Source organism: Diprion similis, chromosome 4 (assembly GCF_021155765.1).
Source record: "Diprion similis isolate iyDipSimi1 chromosome 4, iyDipSimi1.1, whole genome shotgun sequence".
NCBI lineage: Eukaryota > Metazoa > Arthropoda > Insecta > Hymenoptera > Diprionidae > Diprion > Diprion similis.
In genome coordinates this window covers 25898772-25924648 of record NC_060108.1, presented here as the reverse complement: position 1 = coordinate 25924648, position 25877 = coordinate 25898772, and the positions used below count along the sequence as shown (strand labels likewise).

Sequence of the window (25877 nt, the reverse complement as noted above, 5' to 3'; positions counted from 1 at the left end):
TAAAATTTCAACACAAGTCGATAACATTGTTCTATAATTATTACAATAAACAGCTGTATTGTTGCGGTTAAAGAAGCAATCGTCGACTGTATGAGAATATGAAAATAGAAACGAGCGAAGAAGGAACGAAGTAGAATCTCGAGTTTATACGCGAAATAATTGTCGAAGAAAAGCATCTGTAATAACTTTAGATCTGAGACAATATCTGTGGTAATTATAAAAGGAAACGATGGAAAATCGAACAGGCATTACGCGGGAATTCTGATTTATTTTCAACACCATTCATGAATCTATTTTTGAAATGGTTGCCGGATCGTGAAACCCAACGTCGCGTCGTCTGCACGTGGCAAATAAAGTCCTGGAAAGAGACGGTGACCCGGAAGATACGTGATTTCTTAATTAAACGCGTCGTTTAGTCCGATTTAGAGGTAATAATAAATGCTATAAAGTTATAAACGCAACTATTATTAAAATTTCAACAACTTGTGCGAACGTTTCCAGATTTCTACATCATTCACGCACTACATATATCTCGCACTACTGATTCTATAATTGGAATTAATCTTTGTCCGTTTCAATCTTTAATTGAAAATTGAATCTATCCAATCGTTCGAGTATGAAATTCGAACGATTCGAATTAAAGAATTTGTGTCTTTTTGACGAGGTGTATGTTTTTTTTTTTATACTTTATGATTCCTCTGTTGGTTATTTCAGTCTCTGTCGTTACAAATTATTTTACGTATCTATCTTTGCCAATTAAAGCGACATCTTTTTATTCAATGATTAGATATATTTTATTTTACCATCCTGTCATTCCGTGTATATGTTTCGCGTCTTGATATTCCTCTGATACATGCCTGTGTGTGCGTATGTGTGTTAATTTCGTAAAATTATATTATAACTATTTACCAAAATGGGAATTTCGACGTTGAGGAGGATTTACTGCGTATGATTATTTGAACTATGTATTATGTTAATAAGTTTATACACGCGTGCCATCAAGTTATTTTTATTTTCAAGTTTGAATACTTTATTCAATCTAATGGGAAATGGGTTATTAATCTCTGTAGAAGATGCGGAGACGAAAGAAGGATGAACCTGCAATATTATATATCTACGTAAAGTTTGTGGGTGTGTGTAAAATAGTTGGCGTGGTTGTTTTGATAAATTAGCGAGATTTCTTCACGTCGCTTTGGCAGGTAGCAGAAATAGGTACACGTTTGTACGTATAAATAAGGTGTGTGAAGCCCATAACCAGCCTACGTGTACCTACCTATGTCGTATTAATAATTGCGTCGAAACGGGCGTAATTCAATTCGGTAATTTTACAACTCTACACCCGACTTTATTAAACACTTAATATCGCGTGGACGCTCAGGACTAACCCAAAAATATACGATCCTTTTTCTTTCCTGAACTAACACATACGTTATATATATAACATACTCGACGTCTAAATCGACGTTCGCGTGCCGGAAGTTTACAGGTCATTTTATAACATAGAAATATGTATAATATAAACGAGGCTGAAATTAGTTACGTTAACGTATATAATCGAAAGGTTGAAACTAAAATTACTATTTTACACCGTTAGAATAACTTAAGAAGTTGAAGTTAATGAATCTGAGTTTGTTATAGTTACTTAATCTTAGGGTAATCCTATAAAGTTGGTAAATAAAGATCAATCATTACAATAAAGTTATAAATTTCACAGCCTGATTTTATTTACTACGTTACATTATACTTTATACGAGTTTTGTTGTTACTGTTGGTTTTTCTATCTAAATTGGATGGAATTTCGAAAGTAGAATTTTCACGCAATGTATATATATACTATCAGGATGGGTGTGAAAATAATAGAAACATCCCAAAACATTGCATTAAATTTCTAACGTTTAAATATTTCGAAATTCGACTTACCTACGAAGAAGCGAAAAATAGAAAAGTTAGAATATGGAATCGGAAAAGTACCTGCGTAGGTACTTTCGATTTTATTTACTCGGACTGTTCTCTGTGCGTTTCGATATAGTTTCGTCGTACGTCGTACGTCCATTATCAATCGGCCATCTTTGTTTTTCACTGCTCTCATGCGCCTATTTTTATAATATCGTGGCTGACGTTTTCGACTTGTGTTTTTCAGTACGACGACGGCGGGCTGCACGGTGGATACCTGGAAGGCGGCGGGGGCGGGGGTGGAGGGCTCTACGACCCCCATGGTAGTGCCCGGGGGGTTCCGGGCCTCCACCACAGTCCCCACCTCGGGGGAATGGGACCCGCACACCCCCAGTACCCACCTCCACCGCCCCAACCCCCGCAGCACGTCTTGGCGGCGGCGGCAGCCGCTGCGGCCTCGGCTGTACCCGACGTCCATAAACGCGACAAGGACGCCATTTACGGGTAAGCAATTAAACAATTTTCAAACAAGTTATCGTCGATCTCATACACTCAATACGTACCTAGAGATAGATTCAATCTAGTTATTCGTTTTTTTTTCTTCCTCTTGAGGTGCAGAATTTTTTATTTATGTATTTACACGTAATATTAAAGTGTTTTAGATAATAATAATTTACGATTATCAACCCTGGCACCCATTGGAAAGTTGGAATATTGCGCTTGTTTGATTTGATTTTTCAGGTTTCTCTCACTTGAATTATCCTGAGTTAAAAGTTTATATAAAAATTATAACTATTTTTTGAGCTTGAATTAATAATGAAAAAGATCGTTATAATTCGCTTCTTACACATCAACCGGAGACTTGATATTTCATGCGTGAGTCTTCTTGTCAAATTGTTATTCACGATACTTTACAGATTTGAAAAGAATTCATTTATGTGAAAAATTGACTACTTTCTTTCAATTTAGACGAACTTTTTAGGCGATGATGATGTGGTGGAAAATCGCAAATTATTTTCTTCCGGAACAACCTAATACATATCTAGATATATTTATATTATATGTAAATCTACTAACTTCGTTTCTTTTACACTCTTGAACTGTTTCGAGTGTACACTTTGTGCGACATTTTACAAGCTTTGATTTGACGAATATTCGCAGCTATAGTCTGATACAATTTCATTCGATACGAAAATTTCTGCAACATTTTATTTTGCACCAAGTCGTGTGAAGTTGGCGAAAATTTTCTTATTCGCAGTGACATTAACGTGTGAATTTTTATGAGCTTGAGAAGAATATATTTGCAATAGTTACAGAAATTTTCCACGAGCCGGTTATATATATATATAGACTTCTAAATCTACCCACACATAATTTACCTGAAACTTTTTTCACGGTGTGTACTTCCTTCTAATTCTGTTTCTTCTTCTTCTTCTTCTTCTTCGTATTTTTCGCATCCATTATCGCGTGTCTCTACACATATATACACTTTATTTACCTAAATATACGATATATATGTGTACTACATATATATATATATAATACATATGTACACATACGTACATGTAGTACCTTTAAGCTCTCGCGCACGCTGCTTGCGGAGCTCGCGATGAAGGAAATAATGGCGGACACGGACATGCGTCGCTGCCCACGCATGATGGCAGTGCAACGTTTTATACATTTATACCTTCTATAGTTAAATAATAACCATAAACCAAGAAGAAAACTATGGAATGATGTGAGTGAGAAGGAAAAAATTGAAAAGTCAAAATAGGATAGAGGACAAGGATAGAAATTAAATCATGTTAATTAACATTGCGATCACTTGTCAATATATATGTGTGTACGAATACTATGGTGAGAGGATATTATTCGCTCGTTAATTTTCCGCGCAACCATATCAATGAAATTCATTGATTAGCTTAATCCTATAACGAAGCGGTATTTCATTTCTGGATAATTTCTCGGCTTGCAGTCATTGTATAATTACGATAATAATTGTTGAATTAATCTGTAATACAACGTATCTAAGTATAAATCTTTCAGAAAAAGGAATGAAAATTATTGTGACAAACATGAAAAATATAATTCATTCAAATTATGTATCAAATTTTTTCGCGTAACGGTCCTGTTGGAAGGGGTAAAAGAAGTAAAGAAGTAAAAGAGGAGGGAGAAGCACATTATTGGACTTGCCTGAATGTTTAATATAAATTTATATGCAACTAAATTGTGTGAGAATTGATGATGATTGCATCTGATGGCGAATAGATTTTTAGACGAAACGTTGGCATTTCAATTTTCTGAAGTCGGAAGCCTGGGCGTTATTTGGACACCCTGTAATTTTTGACACGGCTTTCTCTCTTCTTTTTCTATCCTTTTTGCCTCTGCTGCGGCAAGCCTGTGATTCTTATTATCTTGGAAGACTGGTATTAGGGAGGAGGAGGGCAATAAACGCGCTTAAGCTAGTTGAGAGAGAGGAGGAGACTCCTCATCATACCTCAGCCACCGTAATATTTAGCCGAGCATGATGCATCTGTCGCGTATTTTAAACGATGGGACTTTTCATCATTGATAATGATAACGCATATTCTTCCGCATTCATTTGCGCCGTAAAACTCATTTAATAAATTATTATCAGATTATTAATTTTTATATTAAAATTAATTTCTCATTATTAAATCTCCTAACTAAAATATATCATGTTCAGGATTTTTTTTGATTTTCTTGTTTCTCTCACATATTATTTCTGCTTCTTTCATATATGCGGTTTAAGATAAGCTTACTTTGTATGCGGTAAAATCGCGTTAACACGTCAAATATACATAATTAATTCATATTAAAATTCAATCATTTATTTGGATAGTTATAAAATTAGAATATATATATATATATATATCTACATTTAGTTGCGGATATATTCGAATAGCTATATAGATAAGACATTTCGTCGAAAAAATATATTTCTATCTATTCGTTTTCTTCCTCTTGTCTTTCGATCATTTTTAAACACTTAGGGGGCAACAAAAATAAAAATAAAAAATTGGAATTATTTTCACACCGAAAGGAAAGAACGGAAACGCAAGTTGTAATGTAGAGCAAACAATAAATTTGTACCCAAATACAATTTGAAACGAAATCTGGCTAACGATGTAGTATCTTCACACCAAGTAATAAAACAATAAATGTTATTAAATAATTAGATACATTTTATTTAAGTTCTTCTTTTCTCAAATTATTATTATCATTATGTTCTTTCTTTTTGTTTTCACTTTGTAACCGACATGTGTTCTATTTCATTCATTAAATCACTGATCAATATCGAGAGCCTTATTTTTTCTCTTCTTACGATCAGACATTTTTATTTTTATTTTATTTTTTTTTATTTTTATCTTCGCCTCGAAAATATGAGCTTTGATCATCGTCGTCGTCGTCGTTATTATACTGTCACTATTATTACTATTATAACTACAACTCGACAATGGTTTGCCCGCGTTTAAGTGAGTGCTAGGTGGTTCGCCTGAATGGGGGGGGGGGGGAGGAGGAGGGTGGAGGACATACTGCACCCGTGCAGTGCAGTTACGGAAACCACAAACCGCAGTGAGCAGAGCGCTGAGGCATTCCCCCAATCAACCTGCAATCATATGATTATCTCTGCGGTGTCATACCGTCACCTCGTTCACCTGTCACTCGTCACCTGACCCCCCTCCCCCCCCCTCCCCCCTCCCCCCTCGCCACTCTTCAACGTTAATACACGGCGTTACGCGAAAACCGCACGCGGATTCGCACCTATTCACGTCGTTCATCTTATCCATTATGTCAATATCTTTATATTCACCGATTACTTTTTCTTCATATGTACGTTATATCGCGGTTTATTGAATTGTTGTCGGGCTAAGAAGGGGAGAGATTGTGCGATTTGTTGCAGAAGAAAATTGTAATTTTTATATATATATATATATATATATATATATATAAATATACAACTTTTGGAAAAGGATAAAATTCTGCGTTTTTATAAAACACAACGATTATTATAACTGTGCAGATAATATTGAAACTCGAACATCACCGTTAAAATGTTGGCAATTTGATTTGCATAAATGAGACACTTGATATACTTATCTACTATATGTATAATGTGAATATCACCTGTGATGAATACTGTTAATTAATCGTCGTTTCACAAATTAATCGATGCAGTGAGTAATCTTAACGGATTTCAACTCGGTCGTCTATCTCCTTAAATCTCTACCTATTATATAGTTATAGCCAATATATCTTATACGTAGATAAAATATTCGCTTCCGTGTATAAATATAGCTTCCAGGCTTATACATACATATATATATATATATATACATATATATATATATATTCATATATTCAATTTGGAATATAATATTTTAGATGTAGGTATATATATATATATATATATATATATATATATTTTATATCCAAATATTTGTTTCTCTTGCGCTCCCTTCTCTCTCTCTCTCTCTCTCTTTCTATCTTTCTCTCTGTTCGCTAATATTCTAAACACACGCGTGTAAATTATTGCTGGACGGAACATATCGCAGACCTATATGTATAACGCGTATCTTGCGTACCTCGCTTTTCGAACGATGAAATGACCTCGAAATACTTGCTTACGTCACGGATGTCAGATAGATCACGTCGTTGGCGATGCAATGCCGCGCGGTGACGCTCGAGTGACGATCTCTAACCGTGTCTTATTCGTCTTCTTATAACAGATCGTTGGAAAGAATCTGTTGTTGTTTTTTTTATTGTTTTTTTGTTTTGTTTTTTTTTTACTTCTACTCTCTCAAGTTTCCACGTTTCTTTTTCTTATTCTTCATCTCGTTCTCGAACGTTGTTGAAGCTTCATATTTTCCTCGGCAAAACCAAAAATTTTCACTAGTTTTTCGTTAATATACAAACGACGAGTATTTTTATTTTTTTTTTTTTTTTTTTTCTAGTAAATTTACTTCGTTGTTTGTTACTTACCTTACGAATGAACGTTATATATATATATATATATATATATATATATATATATATATATAATATTGATATCGTGAAATATGTTGTATTTGAAGCGAAGCGTGCTGCGCTGCGCTGCAGTTTCCGCGCAGCCGGCGGCTGCGTTTCACCGGCAATTTGTCGGAATTCGTTCCGAATCGTTTTAGGTCCGCGACTGCAGCAGCATGGCTACTATGCGCACACATCTCCTTGCAGCATGCACATGCGGCACTGCAGCCGGAGATTTCTTTAACCCTGCGGGGTTGTTGGTTCCCTTCTCAATATAGACCTTCTCGACGGTTTGTTCGAACCGTATGCAATGGCACACAGAAGCGATTCCTCTTTGCAGAAACACGCGTTTGTTTTTTTTCACAACCTCGATTAGTTTTTTACTATTACTAATTACTAGATTTTCTCGTACGATGTTTAGGTGATTTTTGGGCCTCGGGATGATTTCTGTGTTTTTATATTTTTGCGAAATAAAAATCGTTGATGTTTGTTTACATCAAGTAACAATAACATAATCGCTCTCAAGTCTCTTTAAGTATAACTTCTTACTGGCGCTGGAGAGGCGATGAGTCTGATCGTGAGCAGAAACGGCAATTTAACTTGCATCGCAAGCGACGCTCGGCGTCCGACGGAAAGCGGCTTCGTTAGCCAAAAGCAACGCGTTGAACAGGCGACGCGACGCCTGCAGCTCGAATATAATCGTATCTTTGTCTGCGCTTATATACTATATATATATATACGTGCGTGGGTGTAATTATTTGGGTTTATTCTTCGTTGATCGATTCAATTGTCGATCAAAATCTATTTCTTCTCTCTCTGTCTCTCTCTCTCTCTGTCACACTTTTATTCTATTTTATCACCAGCACCGTCTCAATCATAACACGTCTATATAATTATACGTGGTATTTCATATATACATATACATATACATATACTAACAATAAGTCTACAAAGTATCGTTTAATGCTTTTCCCAAAAAATAATGCCACCTGCACGCACACTCGTTTTTTGTCAATACAGACAGGCTCGTGTGTATGTACATGTAAATTAAAATTTCCACTTGTCGTACGATTGTGTGTCTTTTCTCACAAAGATCGTATCTGTAATATACGTCAATGATAATATCATGTGTGTAGGTAAATCCGAGAGTTCAAATAGATCCCTTTTTCCAAGCAGAGGAAAAAATGCAATAATAAAATAAACAAATAAACATCACTTGCATACGTTTTATTTCAATGCAGCTTACATATATGTATACACACACGCGAGTATATATACCTGTACGACTTTATTTATAGTAAAATATTATCCGTGCTGAAATAGACGATAAATTGTAGTTTATTTAACGGGCACTGATAAGGCGCTACGTTACTATGTGTTATGTACTCAACTACTTATATATTTACATGTACTTGCCGTGTTACACACTTATTATTATTATTATCATTATTACCTACCATGTACATATACTATATATATATATATATATATACATATACATATAACATATAGCTAAACGTAAACGTTTATGATGAATGTTTCATCAATTCGATGTTTCGAATTGTTAACCTCAATCAAAAATAATCGAAAATTTTATCTCGAGGACTTTTTTCATGTACAATAAATGCCATAGGCAAGGAACTAGTTTCTATTAATTTCTGCTATTTGTATATCTATCTATTTGCCGAGTTTTCACTATGGCAAGATAATATCGTCCAAATTATTATTGCATATTTTTCCAGCATTTATACAACCAATCAACTACGAGAATAATTCTGATACACACGTAATTATCTTTTGTCTCTCTTTCCCGTTTTACAGACACCCGTTGTTCCCGCTCCTGGCATTAATATTCGAAAAATGTGAACTCGCGACGTGCACGCCGCGAGAACCTGGTGTTGCTGGTGGCGACGTGTGTTCCTCCGAAAGTTTCAACGAGGACATTGCCGTGTTCTCCAAACAGGTGAGTGAGTTGTGTGGATTTTAGTCTATCTCTTTCTCTCTCCGCCTCTCCGCCTCTCCTCTCACTTAACCATGTATATATATATATCCTAATGTATACAACATGATATAACTGCGTGTAAGCAGCTAATTTTCATTGGAATCACACGAAAACGCCGAATCTTCTCATTATTCAGCGCAGCCCCGGCTATTCGACAAGATTGATAATTAATATATTGATAGTAATAACAATAATACTCATTTTGCATTTTCGACGTGTCAACAGATTATAAAATTATCTTCAATATTCATGCGAAACATCGATATTCCATTTCATTTATGAGTTTATACACGACGAAACCTTAAAGTGCGTATTATATCTATGTATATCTAGTATATATATATATATATGTATCTATGTATATATATATATCTATATACACATAGGTAGGTATATAGACCGAAACGTGGAGGCATGGCACGCCTAGTCCGTCCGTAACTAATGGCGGAGAATCTGGTTACACTCGAATCGGTTCGCGTGCGTCTCGGATCTCCGTCCGGGACTTTGCCGGCTGATCCCAAACCTCCGCTGACAGCGTTCGAGAATTCCCTTTCGTTTTCCAAACCTCTACCTGCTCTCCTTCCCATGGTGCTGTCGATGCCGATGCCGATGCTGCTGATGCTTGGCAGCATCCTCAAACTTCTTGCCTGCAGTTTCAATGCAGGGCAGAAGTCGAGAGTCAATTTTGACCTAGAATTTTATGCCCATCCCTCTATTTTCTTTATACATTCCTTTTGGTTAAATAATTTTTAACGATTTATTACACATCATTTCTATATGGTATATAATTGTTATACTTTATTGGTTGGGTTGGGTTGGGTTGGGTTGGGATTTAGGTTGAATTTTATTTGGGTATAATATTGCAGTTTTAGTAGATTCTTACGATTAGTATTGTGATATGTAAGTTAGGTCAAGTTAAGACAATTTTAAGTTCATTTTGTTCAATTCTGATAATTTATGGTGTTGATTATGGGGGCGGGGGTTGAAGTTACGAATTTTAAGAGTACCGAAGCTTCTAATTTTTAATCGTTTTGCGGTGAGACTTGAATTAGAGATGAATCAGAATGAAATCAGATAAACCGAAAATCGGAATGATCAGGATTACGAATGTTAAAATATCGAAATCCAAAGCACAGAAAGATGAAACTGATAGGATTTTGCCAAGACAAAAATTCGGAATTTCAATGATTCAATTTCTTTGCTCAAAGTTTTGTCATGAAAGAATTCGAAATTTGTCGCCTTCGGTTCTTTTCGAAATCCGTATTTCAACACCGTCTCTGCTAATTATAGTTTATAAAGTAATAACTATCTACCATACATGAAGTCGATTTGGCACGTGACTCGGTAATAACCGAGTCTTTAGATTCTCGAATATTTGATGCGTGTAAATAGTGAAGATAAAGAGAAAAAGAGAAAAATAAAAATGACGAAAGAATTTGATTTCTTTTTCCCTCCCCCCGTCTTTCTCGGGGGTGTCTCCTTTATATATACGTATATACAGGCTATTACACATCTTCTCCGAGACTAGGCATCCGTCTCTTCTATACTTATATATCCTTCGCCTCGATGGTTGGTTGAGTGGGGTGCAGCCGAGTAGAAGATGTTTCTTCGGGATCGAGCGGCGGTCCCGAAGTAGGTATTCCCCAAGGGCACGCAGGAAACCTGAGCCGAACGATTTGGGGTTTAAAAACACATGAATTCTGGCTCTCGGGACCCACAAGCAGCGAGGCTTGGCTATGTTATGTAGGGTACCTATGGCTAGTCGGTAGTATCGGTAGTCGTACTACATACCTTGCTTCGATTCCCGCCCTCCTCTTCCTTCCCTCTCGAAATCCTCAGACGCGACGGAATGTTTTCCATTTCTCACCACTGACTTTTCACGCAGCCTTATAGATGTAGAATCGCTCTGCGCAACGAGCCCTTCGATGTAGGAATAAGAAAGAGAGAGGAAATTCATTGAAAAGTGCTTTATATATTGTATATATATATATATTTTTTTTTTCTTCTTGCACACTTTTTGTTCAAATTTGCGCTATTCTTGTTCGATTTTATTAATTAGGAATTACTATCAGCGGTGTTTAATAGTCGCCAAGGTATTTTCTCGCACTCGTTGCCTGCAACGATCAATTATCCACCAGCATTTAGGTATATATACATAAAAAGTACCTATTATTAGCACGCGAGCTGCTTATCTCAAACGAACGCTAAACGAATCATGCACTGCAATGTGTATGTACAGATATCTAATTGTTTACGAATATAATTGCTCGCCTGGTGCGCTCGTGACGATTATTTTGTTTCCACGATCGATTTGTTAGCATAGAGGCTTTGCTGCACTTCTATACACGCGTATATACATATAATATGAAGGTATAATGTTGGACCATGAATTTTATAAAAATCATTTACTGCGTAACTGCAGCCAAACTGTATCACGTATCATTGTGAAAATTGAAAGAATTTCGATGTAAATTTGGGATAAAATTTTTTTTAATTCGTTGTAAAAATTATTCTCACTATTTATATGATAAAAATTATAGCCAGTTTGGAATTGATTCCTACATTTTTCGTAGAAATTTTTATATCGCTAACTTCATGCATCTTTATTTTATTTTTTTTATCTTAAAAAAACTTATTCCAGGCGATCAAGATCTTTTTGTTAGATAAAAGATAGATATTTCGATCCGACTGACAATGAACGGATGAACAAATGACCATCATGATTTCGAACATTGAAAAATCCGCGATTCCTCGACTGCAGCTGCCATTGTTCACTGTACAGTCTATGATTGTGAGCTGGGGTGTGGGGAGGGGGGGGGGGGGGGAGGTATTCCAAGTCACAGGAACCTACACTAACGACCACGTCGTTATTATCGATTTACAATTACTAGTAAACATGCAATTGTCTGTTGATGGTTGGTGGAAGGAAGTCAAGGGCGGACAGTGATATGGCCGTCCTTAGAATATCATTGTTATTGCATATAGACGTGTATATCGAAATTTATATTATAGAAATGCAACAAAAAGGGATCGAGTTGTGGTGGCGAACGCATCTGAGACCTTAGGATCATCGTCGTCGCTTAATATCGTAGATAAACGATGCTTTTGGCTTTCTGCTTGCTACACTCGACAAGCACTAAACTAAACGTGAATCGTTCGGGTTCTAACTTTTATCACATCCTATGCGGCCGCGTATGTGGTGTCAGTCGGATTGGTTGCTTGGTTGCTTGGTTGGTTGGTTGGTTCGTTGGTTCGTTGGTTCGTTGGTAGCGGTTCGAGTTCTCTCGTGCAACGACGACGGATGGATATATCGATCGACGAGCGTTTATTTTTACAGCTTGCGCGGGCTTCTAAAGTCACGGAATAGGCGGGCATAGACCGTATATAGTCTAGCATTACACCTATACATGTATATACATACCTCCCTAATTCACCTCCTTACAATCCTTCCGGTATAGTTGATTCGCTGAGAGAAGAGTAGTCTTGCGCATTACTGTATCTATAACGCTATAGCTTTCATCTTTCCGTCGAATCCGGTATGTACGTTGGTACCTAAGGTTATAGAGTGAATTCGTTCATCCAGAGGTGCGGTAGACAGCAGCGAGTAACACGGTAGCCGAACATCGAGAGCAGTACTCGCGCTAGCTTGAGATAACGATAAGACCTCCACCCTCTATATGCGTGAAACACCGCCACGGAATGCGATCCATGATCACGTGGTACGGATAACGAGAGATTTCGTTTTTACGTTGGTATACATACATTTACCTGCCTGCCTGCCTGCCTGCCTGCCTGCCTGCATTACCCACCGAGAAATGTCTTTGTATAATTATCTAGGCAGACAATGAAAGTTGGTCTTTTTTAACGGGAATTAGAAAATTTAGGTTCAGTGAGTTGGTACTTTGTTACTCCTTTGTTGGTGTTTGTTAATCCGTGCAGACAATTGTATTAACAAGTATAATATTGGCAAGTATATATAAGTAATTGAATCACAGGATGAAATAAATTCTCGCATTGATTAAGTTCACATCTAAATGTCGTTTAAAATGAAATATATTTAACCCTTTTCCACGTGACAAGTTTAAATGATTAATTATCAAACTTGTATCAAACTGTATACCACATTTATATCTAGCAACGAATAGTCTTCGGTATAAATCATTTACTTGAATCGAACAGGTACGGGATACAACTAGAGTAGGTATAAGTTATAGGCGTAGGTCAGTTACGCTTTTTATCATATCGCTGATCGTCGCTCTCTTACAGCCGCTAGCCGGTGTACCAACGTGACGATATATTTCGTTATTGTTGAATTTATACCAACACTGCAGCATTCAACTTCTACTACTAAATACAAACATATATACGTCAGATAGGGTCTGACGAGGCCCGGTTTCGACGCGGACGCGTCGGGGATGAGCAGGTGACGACGGGACAGACGCGACGCGAAGCGACTCAGTTCGAGGGGCCCGATGAGCCCGCCGATCCTCTCTTCGACCGATTCGTCGGAAGCCCGTTTCGATCGGTCAACGCGATTTAGAAACGCGGTTTAATAGCGCGAGGCTCCCTCGCCATGCATTCGGAGACGATCAGACCACCCTCCCCTCCCCCCTTCTATCCTACAACTTTGGGCCCGACGTAGTCGAGGCACACGCTGACGATGAGCTGGGCCTGATGCGGCTTATTACGCGCTATTACGGCCCGGTGCAGTCGCTTGTGAATCGTCGTACACACGATTCGTGCATCGGATCTGATCCGGGGCTCCTTACCTTCGACCTCTCTCTCTCTCTCTCTCTCTCATCGGCCATGCGGTCCCTGCTCGTGTACACTTCGGGTGAATATCCACGTGTGTTCGTACGTGCATCTGCATACAACACAGTTATAGAGGAGAGGCAAGGAAAAGAAAGAAATAAAAATACAAAAATATAGACGGAGAAAGAAGAAAGACGAGAGACAACGCTGGGGTGGGGGTACCTTGTGAGGCACGCATGCGCGACGGTGGCTCGAGGGACGGAGGGGGGCAGAACGGTCCTGCTGTTGCTGCTGCTGCTGCTGCTGCTGCTCATTTTGTGCCATTGTAAATTGATCTATTCAATGGGCCAGCCATTATCCCCATCATGCCTCGACCATATCTCGCTCTCTCTCTCTTTTTCTCGACCCGACCCGCTGCTATGCAGTGCCGGTGCAGGACGACGGGTACAAAGTACCCCGCTGGGTCCGTCGGGTTGTTGGCTGACGCAGCCAGCCAAGGCTGCATGGTTCGCCTGCCGCAGCATCGCTGATCGGGGCCCACTGGGTCGGTGGTGCGCGCGGGGCATTGTTGCGCGTCTTTTTGCTTTCTATTCGTTGCAGTTTCTTTCTTTCCTTGGTTTTTTTTTTTTTTTGTCCTGTTTGTTTTTTTTTTCGCTCCTATTTTTTACTCGTGCCCTTTTTTTTTTTTTTTCTTCTTTTTCAACGCGCGCGGGCCCTTCTTGCTGCTGTAGTTTCGGTTATATTATTGCAGCGCGATTGATTTGCCTGCGAAAAGGCAGCGTCTCTCTGTTGTGTTACTCGTAGCTTCTGAAGTAGTGTAAGTTCGGGTCTTACAGCCTCTATAGGATACTGCGTGATGTGCTTCTTGGGTGCATGGAAACGGAACTGCAATGAAGTATTACTTGATAGCAGGTGGCGGGAAATAATTATAACTATATTGAAAAGTATATATAAAACTTGAGAATACTTTTAATGATGAATTTATATAGGTAAACAGATGTGTATAAAAAATCTGAATTTATAATCATGGAATTAAGGGGACTTCAAGACAACAGTAGCTTCTGTCAAAAACAGTATTAAATATTTTAGTACAGATATTTCTTTTGGAAAAAAAAACAACCACCTTTTTAATCACACTTTTAGAGGATAATATTACAACACCTTTGTTTTCATGATGCATTTTTACCCATTTAACGATCATCAACCGGCAGGCAGCTGTTGCAGGAAACAAAAATATATTTATCGTCAAACAATTCATCTCGATTACAAATTTCGAAACAATTCCTTCTCTCTAACCTGATCTTGCAATATATACCTACGGATATATATCGTTTGAGGCACAAAATATTCTCACTGTTTTAAATTCCGCCGCGTTCCTCCTGCACCGAGTTTTCAGGTCAACGTCGTCGTCGTCGTCGTCGTCGTCGTTGTTGGCGTCGTTGGCGTCGTTGGCGTGTCGTTCAGGAACCGTAATTCTCTTTTACCTACTCACCGCTTGTGTTGGACAGCCGTACCCTCTAACCCAGGTGTACAGTTTATGCACACAGCCCTCTTATTACACATATACCTATCGGGACACAGAATACCTATACATACGCATTCGAGAATGGCAAGTCTCGATATCGCGCGAAAATTTTATGTCAATAGGTTGTTGAAACTATTTGTAAAAACCTGACACGAAATTAGTTAAATTAGTTTATTTATGTATTTTACAGAAATCCGAAGCATCAGACATGATAAAAAATATGCTATTTTCAACGTAGAATTAAGTGTATTATTTTTTTTTTTTTCTTGTTTCTTTTTTTTATTTTTTCTTTACTGTAATAAATTAAAAGTTAATTTAACGGTAATTTTGAAACAGATTTTGATCGATTCTATCCATATTCCATATATATTATGTATCGTTTTTGTTGCATCGCGATTCCGCGTTTTATAAATTGAAAAATTCATGGACGATCCGCATGTTGCAGAGGAGACGCGAGATGCTGCAGTCGAGACGAGGTCGGTGATCAATGAAAATAAACGTACACTTTCTTCTTAAATCTGTGTTTTTCCCTGACACGCGTTAGACAATATACACACGCATGCAAGAACCACACCTATATACAATGTATAAAACCTCGTACCTACCTAGGGGTGAAAATATGACGCGATAATATTTAGAGAATGGTGCTTCATTCCACGGTGCGTCTGCATGCAGAGTAGAACGTTTTGAGGCTGCGGAGGTCCTCGATCCTCCACCTCCTCCACCTCCTCCTTCTCCTTCTCTTCGTCTTCTTCTTCATCTCATCTTCTCGATATGTATAGATATAGATATATAGGTACTGGTACTTGTATCGCAACGTTTGCGTGCAATTCGGAGATGCACAGCTGGCTTCTGCTTCGTTCTTACTTTACCCCCTCTCCACCCTCCCCCTTCACAGATTCCTCATCCCCGATTTCCAAAGTCAGGCCAGGAGCTTGAATAAATGCGCGCCGCAAACACGCGCCAATATCGCGAATGCTCCACGTTCTCCGATCGGCGAATCAACGCCGTTTCTTGCACGATGCCCCGGGGCTAATTTTGGAACCAGTTTTTGGAACCACCGCGCTGCTGCTGTTGCCGTTGTTGCGTTTAAACGAAAACGATATCGCCTCCGGCTTTTGCGGTTCCTATATTGTACATGCGGATATGCAGCATTTAAATGCAGCATACGACGAATAATTTCTTTAACGGACTTATTACTTAAAATTCTTTTATTTCTTTGATGTAAATTCTCTTATTAGGTATATAGGTGCCTGCACTTAACCGCCTAGGGAGTAAGTCAGGATATTTTTTTCATCATTCATTATTATATTTTCATCTTCTTTCAATATTTAAAAACGAAATTTCATTTACGGTTTATCATACGATTATATAGATATAATCGTTTTATTATTCTCGGAGGTCTGCGGTGCTTGAAAAAGAATTAAACGACGTTCTTTTCTCATTCGCCGTTTAAATTCATATGTATATATAACGCGATTGAGCATTTGCATTGAATAGATATCAACTTGAATTTATATATCCTATATATTATAGGTACACGTTATAGATGGATAAAGAAAACACTCTTGGATGTATAAAAACTTGTTAAATGATATTGCCGCGTGATAGTGCAACGTAATGTAATGTAATTCAACCGATTAGTTTATTCAGCCTGTGAAGTTACGATAGATATATACACATGGATTTTTTTTTTTTTCTTTTTCTTTTCTACTTTTATTTTTATTCATTCTTTTTGTTTTCGTACAATATAGAGATATCAGAAAACAAGTCGTCGATATAGCACGTTAGCTACACCTTTACATGATATGTGTGCCTGATATTATTAGCATAGCTTGATATAAATCAATTGAATAAAATAAACATCGCACCGTTTCTGTAATTATACGGTACCGTTAATGTGGAAAAAAGGAATGAAAAATAAATGGATCTTTTCACACGGGAAACGATTCAATTACGTAGGTACACGTATACGTTATGTATATATATATATATGTTATCTAATAATATTATACAAATTGTGTCTTTTAATTAGAAACCGTTGTAGGAAAAGTTTCGCCGTTCGTTTAATCTAGATTCTAAGTCGTAAATCGCGTATTACATAAACATCGCAACTTATTATTATTTACCTACATTAGCTAGACAGGAATAGGAATTCTTTTTTTTTTTTTTCTATATGTCCACGTGTTATCTTCGTATAATTATACATGCATGTATTCACAGAGAGCCATCATCGCATTATTATATCATTGAATTACATCACGGATAAACGATTTCGCTGTTTTATAAACTGTGCGGTAAATCAGGGAGACTCGAGTTTCCGTCCAATAGTGGATTAGAATTTTAATTATTCACGCGGCGTTAATCCGGTATTAGACAGATATGGGCGGACCGTGGAGAAATGTTTTTTTTATTTTCTTAACCCGAGCGAGTGTTCACCTGTATAATATAAATCGTGAGATTTTCTTCTTCATTTATTCTGGCACAGCACGAATCGTATCCTTTTTCTTTTTTAATCTTCATTCTTTCGTTACCAATAAAATACCTTATACTTATTATTAAACACACTCCGTGCGTCGATTTTACGAATATCCTTGAATCTTTTTTACGAAATTTGCTGAAAAACATTTGCAGCCGATGACGAGAACAGCTGATTATATTGTATTATTACATGGTCATGAGAGAAATTTCCAACTGTATTTATGTATATGTATCATATATATTATACATATATACGTAACAGAATTGTGCTGTAAGTGCTGTCGCGTCTCTGTCTCTCTCTCTCTATCTCTCTCTGTAGGTGCTGTAAACCGATTTAACTGCACGCGTTTAAACTGCTGTATAAACGTAAAATCCTGATGGTGACTTGCTCGAATCTCACTTATATATGTAAGTGTATATATATATATATATATAGTATGTTGCGTATCGTACCAGGTAGTATAAACGACGACGTCACCGTCGACGTTTGACCCGTCGGGAGTTTCTTCGGTTATTGAGGGAGAGGGGGGGAGGGGGGGGGGGGGAGGCTGTAAATGCAGCCCATACCTGAGGTGACTTCCACTTTAGAGCCAGTAACGGTGGTATGACGTAGGTACATATTTATTGTATGTAACATGGTTGAAGATATAATTTAAAATTTACCTCCCGAAGGCGGTTTCATTTAATTATACAAAAATTTGGGAATATTACAAAAGATTATTTTTTTTTTTTTTTTTGTTTCTCCTCTTCCTTAATCCGAATGAAAGAATATTTCCTTTCTTATAAATTCTGTGCGGATATCTAGCGTTTAATACCTAATTACCTAATTATTTGTATGATAGTTGGACGAAAAACCGGGTAACATAGCAGGTATTTAACATCGCGTGTAATGGTCGTTGGAAATTTGATTGCTGATGGATGCGAAGGCATACCATATGTCAGGCACGTTTACAATGAAGAGAAATAGATGAAAGAAAAATGGTAATATTGAATTTTATATTATATATATATATATATATATATATAAATGTGTAATGATATGTGTACATACATGTAATGCGAAGTGGTTTGTTATCTTTACGTTGATTTGCCGTTTGTGGTTATCTTTAATTACGGGAGTAAAACGCATGAAAGTGGTGCGGGTCTGCGTTAATTTCACATTTGCAAGATTGTCAGCGAGATAGGTTATAGTTATAATAAGCTGGACCGATCGAGTCGCGCTTTGAAGAGAGTGACGCAATTCTCGCGAGTAAATTCTCGTGTTGAGTAATAATTGTTACTCTTGGTCTTTCCATCCTATCTTAATGGGCCCGCCTTATGAGCCTTTCAGGTAACTCATTCTCCCCTCGTTGGCCTCATCTCAGATTCTGCATACGCGCACACACGTGTATAACTGTAATTACACAAATATATATATATATATATATATATATATATATATATATATATATATATATATATATATATAGTATATATACATACGCACCCTGCTATTTACTTACGGTTGGAGTTCTGGCCGTGCAAAGATACGGAGAAATAGGTTGAAGCATCGTGCAGGTTATTATATACATATTACAAACTGCTGTAAAGTTTTTTTTTTTTTTTTTTTTTCCTATCTCTTTCTCTCTCTCTCTCTCTCTCTCTCTCTACTAACCCAATCTTGATGCGATCGACAAAAATTGCTGACTTAAACTTAATCGTCGGCGCGAATGGCATTCCGACTACAAAATCTTACCGCATCGTAATTCTTCTTTATTTCCACTTTATACAATTTATTAACGTATATGTTTATCTCTAGATCATGCAAATTGAAACGTGATTTTTTGACAGAGCTGCTCCCCCTTTTAACCCCGATCCTTACAGAGTCTCGCATCGCTAATTCAATCGTTTCGAATAATAATCAAGTTTTTCTCGATTTCGCTTTGTAGAACGATAGAAACACTTGCGTTGTAATAGATTTTCACGTGTAAGAACTGTAATGGGTTTCTATGTTTCGAGGGCGCAGAGTCACGTTTCTATCTATCTAGGGGTTGTACTTGTCTAATCTAAACTAATTCAATATTTATACAATTCATAATTACGATCTCTCGTGTATTTTTGGGCGCGTGTGCGTATGTGTGCGTATGTGTATACCTACATAATGTAACATGTTTATTAATGTCTGTACATTCGCGTCGCGTCACGAAATCTGCATCGCGTCACGCCGTGAAAACAGGTTAATTGTAAAAAATTGAGACGTTTTTGTCCTCATCTACATCTTCCTACTCCTCCTCCTCCTCCTCCACCTTCACCTCTTTTTCTTCTTCTTATTTTTCGTCGTTGTCGTAGTTTCGGTATAGGTCTCATTGTCATGAGGTTTCTCTTCTCGTTGTCACCTGATAATTGAGCGAAGAAAAGCGACGTACGTTTCTGCCACCGCCGCTGCTGCTGCTGCTGATCCTCCTCCTCCTCCTCCTCCTCCTCCTCCTCCTCCAGGTATACACACAAACACACCTTGACGCGTTGGTGTGGAGATACACATATGCTAAGACCGCGAGCAGGAATTGTCGACGTTATCACGATTATGATAATGCCGGTCGGTCGGTCGGTTGGTCGGATGTTTGTTTGTCTCTATAACGCCCTGGTAACCGACGTCCTCCTCGTCTTCACGTCTCTTGGTTGGCATACAGGCTGCACGGAGCATACGTCGCACACATTCCAATACCTGCACAGCTGACGATGAGAAACGCGACGAGGAGCCGGAGGTGGAGGAGGGCGGCATGCAGCCAGCACAAGCCCGAACGAAACATTTTACCACCACCCCCACCTCTCACACACATGCAAACACACAAACACACAAACACACACATACGCACACACCCCACCCCTACTTATTTGTCATTTTGGACAGATCGTCGGGTGTAATGAGACGGCGAATCATTCGGCAATTCTCTAAAAACGAAACAACGTACCTATACACACGTGATAGATATATATATATATGTATATATATACGTGCAGGTAGAAATGAATAGAATGAGAAAATAGAGAATGTCAGGTTAGATGTTGTATGAAGAGTTTGAGAAATTGTTTTATTATTAGGATGTTCGAAGTGATTAAATTTTCGTGTTTTTTTTTTTTTTTTTTTTTTTTTTTTCCGATGATTCTGTATAATTTTTGTCAGCTGCAGATTTAGATTTTTTTTGTAAATTTTTGGAAAAACGTTAAAGAGAGATATTTTTGCTTGTACTGTAGTTGGATAAATCTATTTTCACACATCCTTGAGATCACTGTTGGTGGAATATTTGTAGAAAAAAAAACAAAAAAAAATAAATAAAAAAAAACAGTCAAACGGTGACTAAAATTTTAAACAATGATTATTTTCTGTTCTGGTAACGATTTTATTCTTCGATAATTCTTTTTTTCTTCTTAGATCTGGAAATTTTCAAAACTGCAGGTTTTTCAGGCAATGATAAGAAAACTCGAAAAATTTCGTTGTGATTTCGCGGTTTCCATGCGACTTATCGCCGATAATCTGAACACCCCAAGTGCAATATATATATATATATATATATATATATATATGTATAATCACACATTATGCTTGACGTTGTTATAGATACACGAGAAATTAATCAAACTCATTGTTTTCTCTTTCCGTTTGTTACAGATCAGACAAGAAAAACCTTACTACATAGCAGATCCGGAGGTCGACTCGTTGGTGAGTAGTTTATACGTATATTTATATGTAATATTTATATATAAATAACACCATCCACACGTATATATGTATGCTATGTACGTATTTATATAATGGTAGGTGGTGTTCGTTGTAACGTGTACCTTATGTACCTTCTCCTCTAGTCGCCGGCGTATTTACATATTCGAATACTGTTTGAACAATGTCATGTCTCCCTCGTTTCCTACCACAAAAGCATCCCACCAGCGGCCGCTATCTAATCTCTGAATTTCATCTGGCCCTGTAGCGCCAGTGGCTATCGCCAGCTCCTTACTTCGTGTGTCCCAAAACGCGGGGAAACCGTTACTCACCGAAAACTCGTGTCAGGATATTTCATTCATCGAAATTCATTTGGAATTATCGTTTATTCGGCTTTTCGCATGTATCTTGTATATATGTAGGTACGTGAAAGGAAGAAATATATATATATATATATATATATATAGACAGAAACAAAAAAAAAAAGATTCGATATTCCAGCGCAGAAAAATTTTATATATTTATTTTAACTATATAGTATGAATAAAAAGAGGGAATTGTTTGCACAAATTAATGCGGTGTAAAAAGTTTCTTTTTTTTTCTTTTTCGTTCTATACAGCACCGTTTTCTCACCACGTCGAATATCGACTGACATTCACAGTTATTATTATTATACATATACACACATATGTATATATATATATATATATATATATATATATATATATATATATATATGTATATATGAGTGATAAAAAGAAAATTGCAAATGGTAAAATGGTTCCGAAAAATCTGACAAAAAATTTCAAAAATCCGATGTGACATATAAAAATGTTTCAGCGACCATCCGTCGTAAAATGACTTTCGCCTTTAACTTCTTTTTAATGTTTTTTTTTTTTTCGGTAAAAGCTTGAAAACAGTAAGAAGGAAAAATCGGGCCACTCCGGGTCCAACCTAAAAAATGTCGATATCTGGCGCAGGATTTTTCAGAATTTTTTCAAATATTTAATTTTGATCGGTGGATAAAATCGTTTCTAAAAATTGCGTCGAAAAAAAAAAACACAAATCCAAGTACCTTTCAAAGTGAGAAGAATCATAGAAAAAATTGTGCGCCATATCTGAGAGATCAAGGGTAAAAAACCCAGTTCGAATTGGTGTGGAATGCCCCATATATAGGTACACGCGCTTCTTTTTCGCCTTTCCTTTATTTCACTTATCGTTTCGTTTTTACTTGTGTATGAAATGAAATAACCGACGTGTGTATAATATAAATGTAATATATGTACACAAGTTGCACAGGCTGGCGTTATTAAACGAACGTTTATAGCAACCGTTGTTGTAACAACTGTTCAACGGTGATGTACTCGTCGTCTATTCGTGACTACTATATCCGCAAATATAAAACTTGCCAATATTAAATACAGTCGTTTTCCTTGACTCGCGCATTTTGTTTTTTTTTTTTTTTTTCCTTTTTTCTTATCGTTCGTCCCCCTTCTCGTCGTTGGACAAAAACGAAGAAGAAGAAGAAAAATTGAAGAAAGAATAGAATGAAAAGAAAAACGCAAAAATCGAAACACCCAAGAAAGAGATTGTAAGAAGCGAAATATCTTTCTCGAATTTTCTTTTCACGTTATATGTATACGTCTCGTCGCGTCTACTTACTTCATTTTATTATTATTCGATTACACTGTATGTACGTGGTGGTCGGTTTTGCAGCATGTATCCATAAGCTCTACACACCTTATATACCTACATATATATAAAAATGTATATATATATATGTACCTTATACACTCGTATTATGCAGTCTGCATTTTATAAATACCGGAGTAGGTACACACGGGCGTATTAACGAATGCAGGTATAAGGAATACTCGCGTGCGCGTTGCAGAAAAACATCATACGTTTATACGTCGTCGAGAGAGCCTCGGAATTGGAAAGGATTTTCTGACGACTCTTGCACGGAGTAACGACGTGTAATGTCTTACATCTCGTGCGACACTCGGCTTGCTGCCGCCGAACGATCAGCCGTAATGCTTTTTTTTTGCCAATAAATAATTCTTCTTCCTTTTCTTTTTTTTTTTTTTTTTTTTCTCTTGAAACACTCAGTTTATATCATTTCTTTTAATTTCTTAATCTTCTTCCTCGTTCTTCGAACTCTTTGATCTTGTCCGAAGTTGTAATAATAAATTAATAAAAGAATTAAATCGCGTTATTTAATTTTCGAAATTTTTACGGTATAGGTATAGGTATATATATATATTTTAGACACGTGGACTAATTGGATTAATATACAGATTCGAGAACGATCTGTACGATCGAGGAAAGGCACACTTTATTTATGTGTGTTTGAATCAATAAAACACGTTTCTTTCTTTCTCACACATATTTGGTCAAGCCAATGAATTTCTTATTGTATTTACGGTGCAATTTTTTTCGCAGTCCAGGTGTACGTACAGGTATGTAAACTCATTGAGTCTCGGTGGAAATTGCAATCCGCGGACGAGTTTGCACGCAATTTTACAACCTTAGACGACATACAAGCTGCTCTTTTCGCATCGCCGTTCGTTTAATCTCGCAATTTTTCAAATTGTTTCTCGTCATAGTTTACCTACTACCGAAATTTTTTATTACTCGAATGATGAATGAAAAATTAGCTAAAATCATAGTAATATTTAGTTCGATGAAGAATAATGGAAACAAGGCAACAAAAATAAAATGAACAGAACAAAAAGAACAGACATTTGTTTTTAGTGACCTAGTTTAATTTTCACTTTGAATTTACGACTACCGTTGAACTGGAAAAGGGTTGTTCAGAGGGTAGCAACGTGACTTCTTTTCTTCACCTACGGGCGAAGAGAATGGATTCTAAAAAATTGCGGTACCAGTTGCCAATTTAAATCGACCTCGAGGCATGCACTTCCCTTTTCTACTAATCATCGATCCGACCTTATCTCGTTCTTCTTCCGGTTCATGGAGACGCGACGAGATGCTGCTGTTGCTGCTGCTGCCGCACCCCTCCAGCATATCCTGCAGATTCCATCGAATTGTTCGCTCGCGTCGAAGCGTCACGTTTGTTATTTATATTCGTTACACGTACGGAATAACGGGGGGCTTTTGGCGGTAGGGAATAATTACACGTGAACGATATACACGAGGGCAATAGGACGGACGCGTAGGTACACAAACGCACGCTGAAGTACCTAGAACTAGTCGTTCTCCCAACCCCTCAGCATCGGAGCATCAGCATCACCCCATGGAACCCCTCGTCCCCGTAAATCGCAGGCACAATGTACCCGTCGCCCCTTGACCTTGACTGCAGGGAACAACCAAACATTCACTCCAGCGCGTCACGGAAGGGGGGATGAATGCAGATACCCTTAGACGATAGGTATATATGCTGGGTATTTCGACCTGCGGGAAACTGAAACTGCAGAGTGTTTCGCATCGTCCTGTGTCTTATTTTTTTCTTTTTCTCTTTTTTTTCTTTTTTGCTTTCTTCAGGGGAAGTCGGGAGTGGAGGGAGGGTTTGTACTTCGATCGTTAGACTTGACGCGTATCTACTTACACCTACCCAAGGCTGAGATCTTGTTCTCCAATGATGATTTCACTTTTCACTCTCTAGTCTTACTCTCAATATCTCGAAGTAGTAAACGTATTTATCACTCTCTCTCTTCCTCTCTCTTTTTCTCTTTCTTAGACCGCTTCTTCCGGGTATGCAGGTAATGGGAGGCTTATAGTTCCAGCATCAAGACGCACCCTTACACAGCAGCGCTTCGACAATGGCAAAAGTTTGCCTGAAAGGAGGATAATAGGAGCGGGGAGCGTAAGGGGGTGGGAGGAGGTCATTCGTCGCTCCCTTCGGGATCACTACCACCCCCACTTGGTACCTACCCCCGCCGGCTTCAGGTCTTCCGAATCTAATTTCTGACTGAAAGTGATCGCCGCGAAGCGGACCATTAATTAGACGCGCTCCGGTAACTTCGATTCGTCAGCCTTTTACTCCGACGCGACGGCTGCAAGCGTGTTGCTCTTGATACTCTTGTTGCGTTAGTTAATACCCTCGATACTTGCTTGGTGGACACCGTTGTCCGTTACCGAACCAATGTGATACGATGTGTGGGTGGAACGGAGCGTGGTTATCGTCAGAGTTACATAGACTTCTAGTGTTTGTGTTTGTGTTTGTGTGGGTGTGTATAATTGTTGTTTGTCATTCGGAGGGAACGGTGCAGCTTCAACGGCACAGATTGGTATTTAATTATACGTATTGAAGGCAGTGCGACGGGCTGTTATCACGCTTATTACGCCTATTCTCAAACCTACCTACCTACCTACCAACCTACCCGTTCGTATTTCTACCTTGTTGTTGGTTGGCAGCGTGCATGCTCCACGGGATGGACTAGACCTGAACGATCTTTAGCTTATACGCACGATTTAAACCGAGAAAGTCTATTTATGTACTTGTCAAGGACGTAAATGATGCAGAAGGAATAAAATAA

The 25877-nt window shown here is 37.8% G+C and overlaps 1 protein-coding gene across 2 annotated transcripts in view; it reads left to right on the top strand.

Moving 5' to 3' along the window:
• LOC124405115 (homeobox protein homothorax) overlaps positions 1-25877 on the top strand; it is a 287444-nt gene that overhangs the window by 5347 nt on the left and 256220 nt on the right. For both annotated transcript variants that reach the window (XM_046879750.1, XM_046879749.1), the window contains exons 2-4: positions 2141-2397; positions 8743-8884; positions 21331-21381. In XM_046879750.1, the coding sequence (XP_046735706.1) occupies positions 2141-2397; positions 8743-8884; positions 21331-21381 (450 nt within the window). The remainder of the gene's footprint in view (positions 1-2140; positions 2398-8742; positions 8885-21330; positions 21382-25877) is intronic.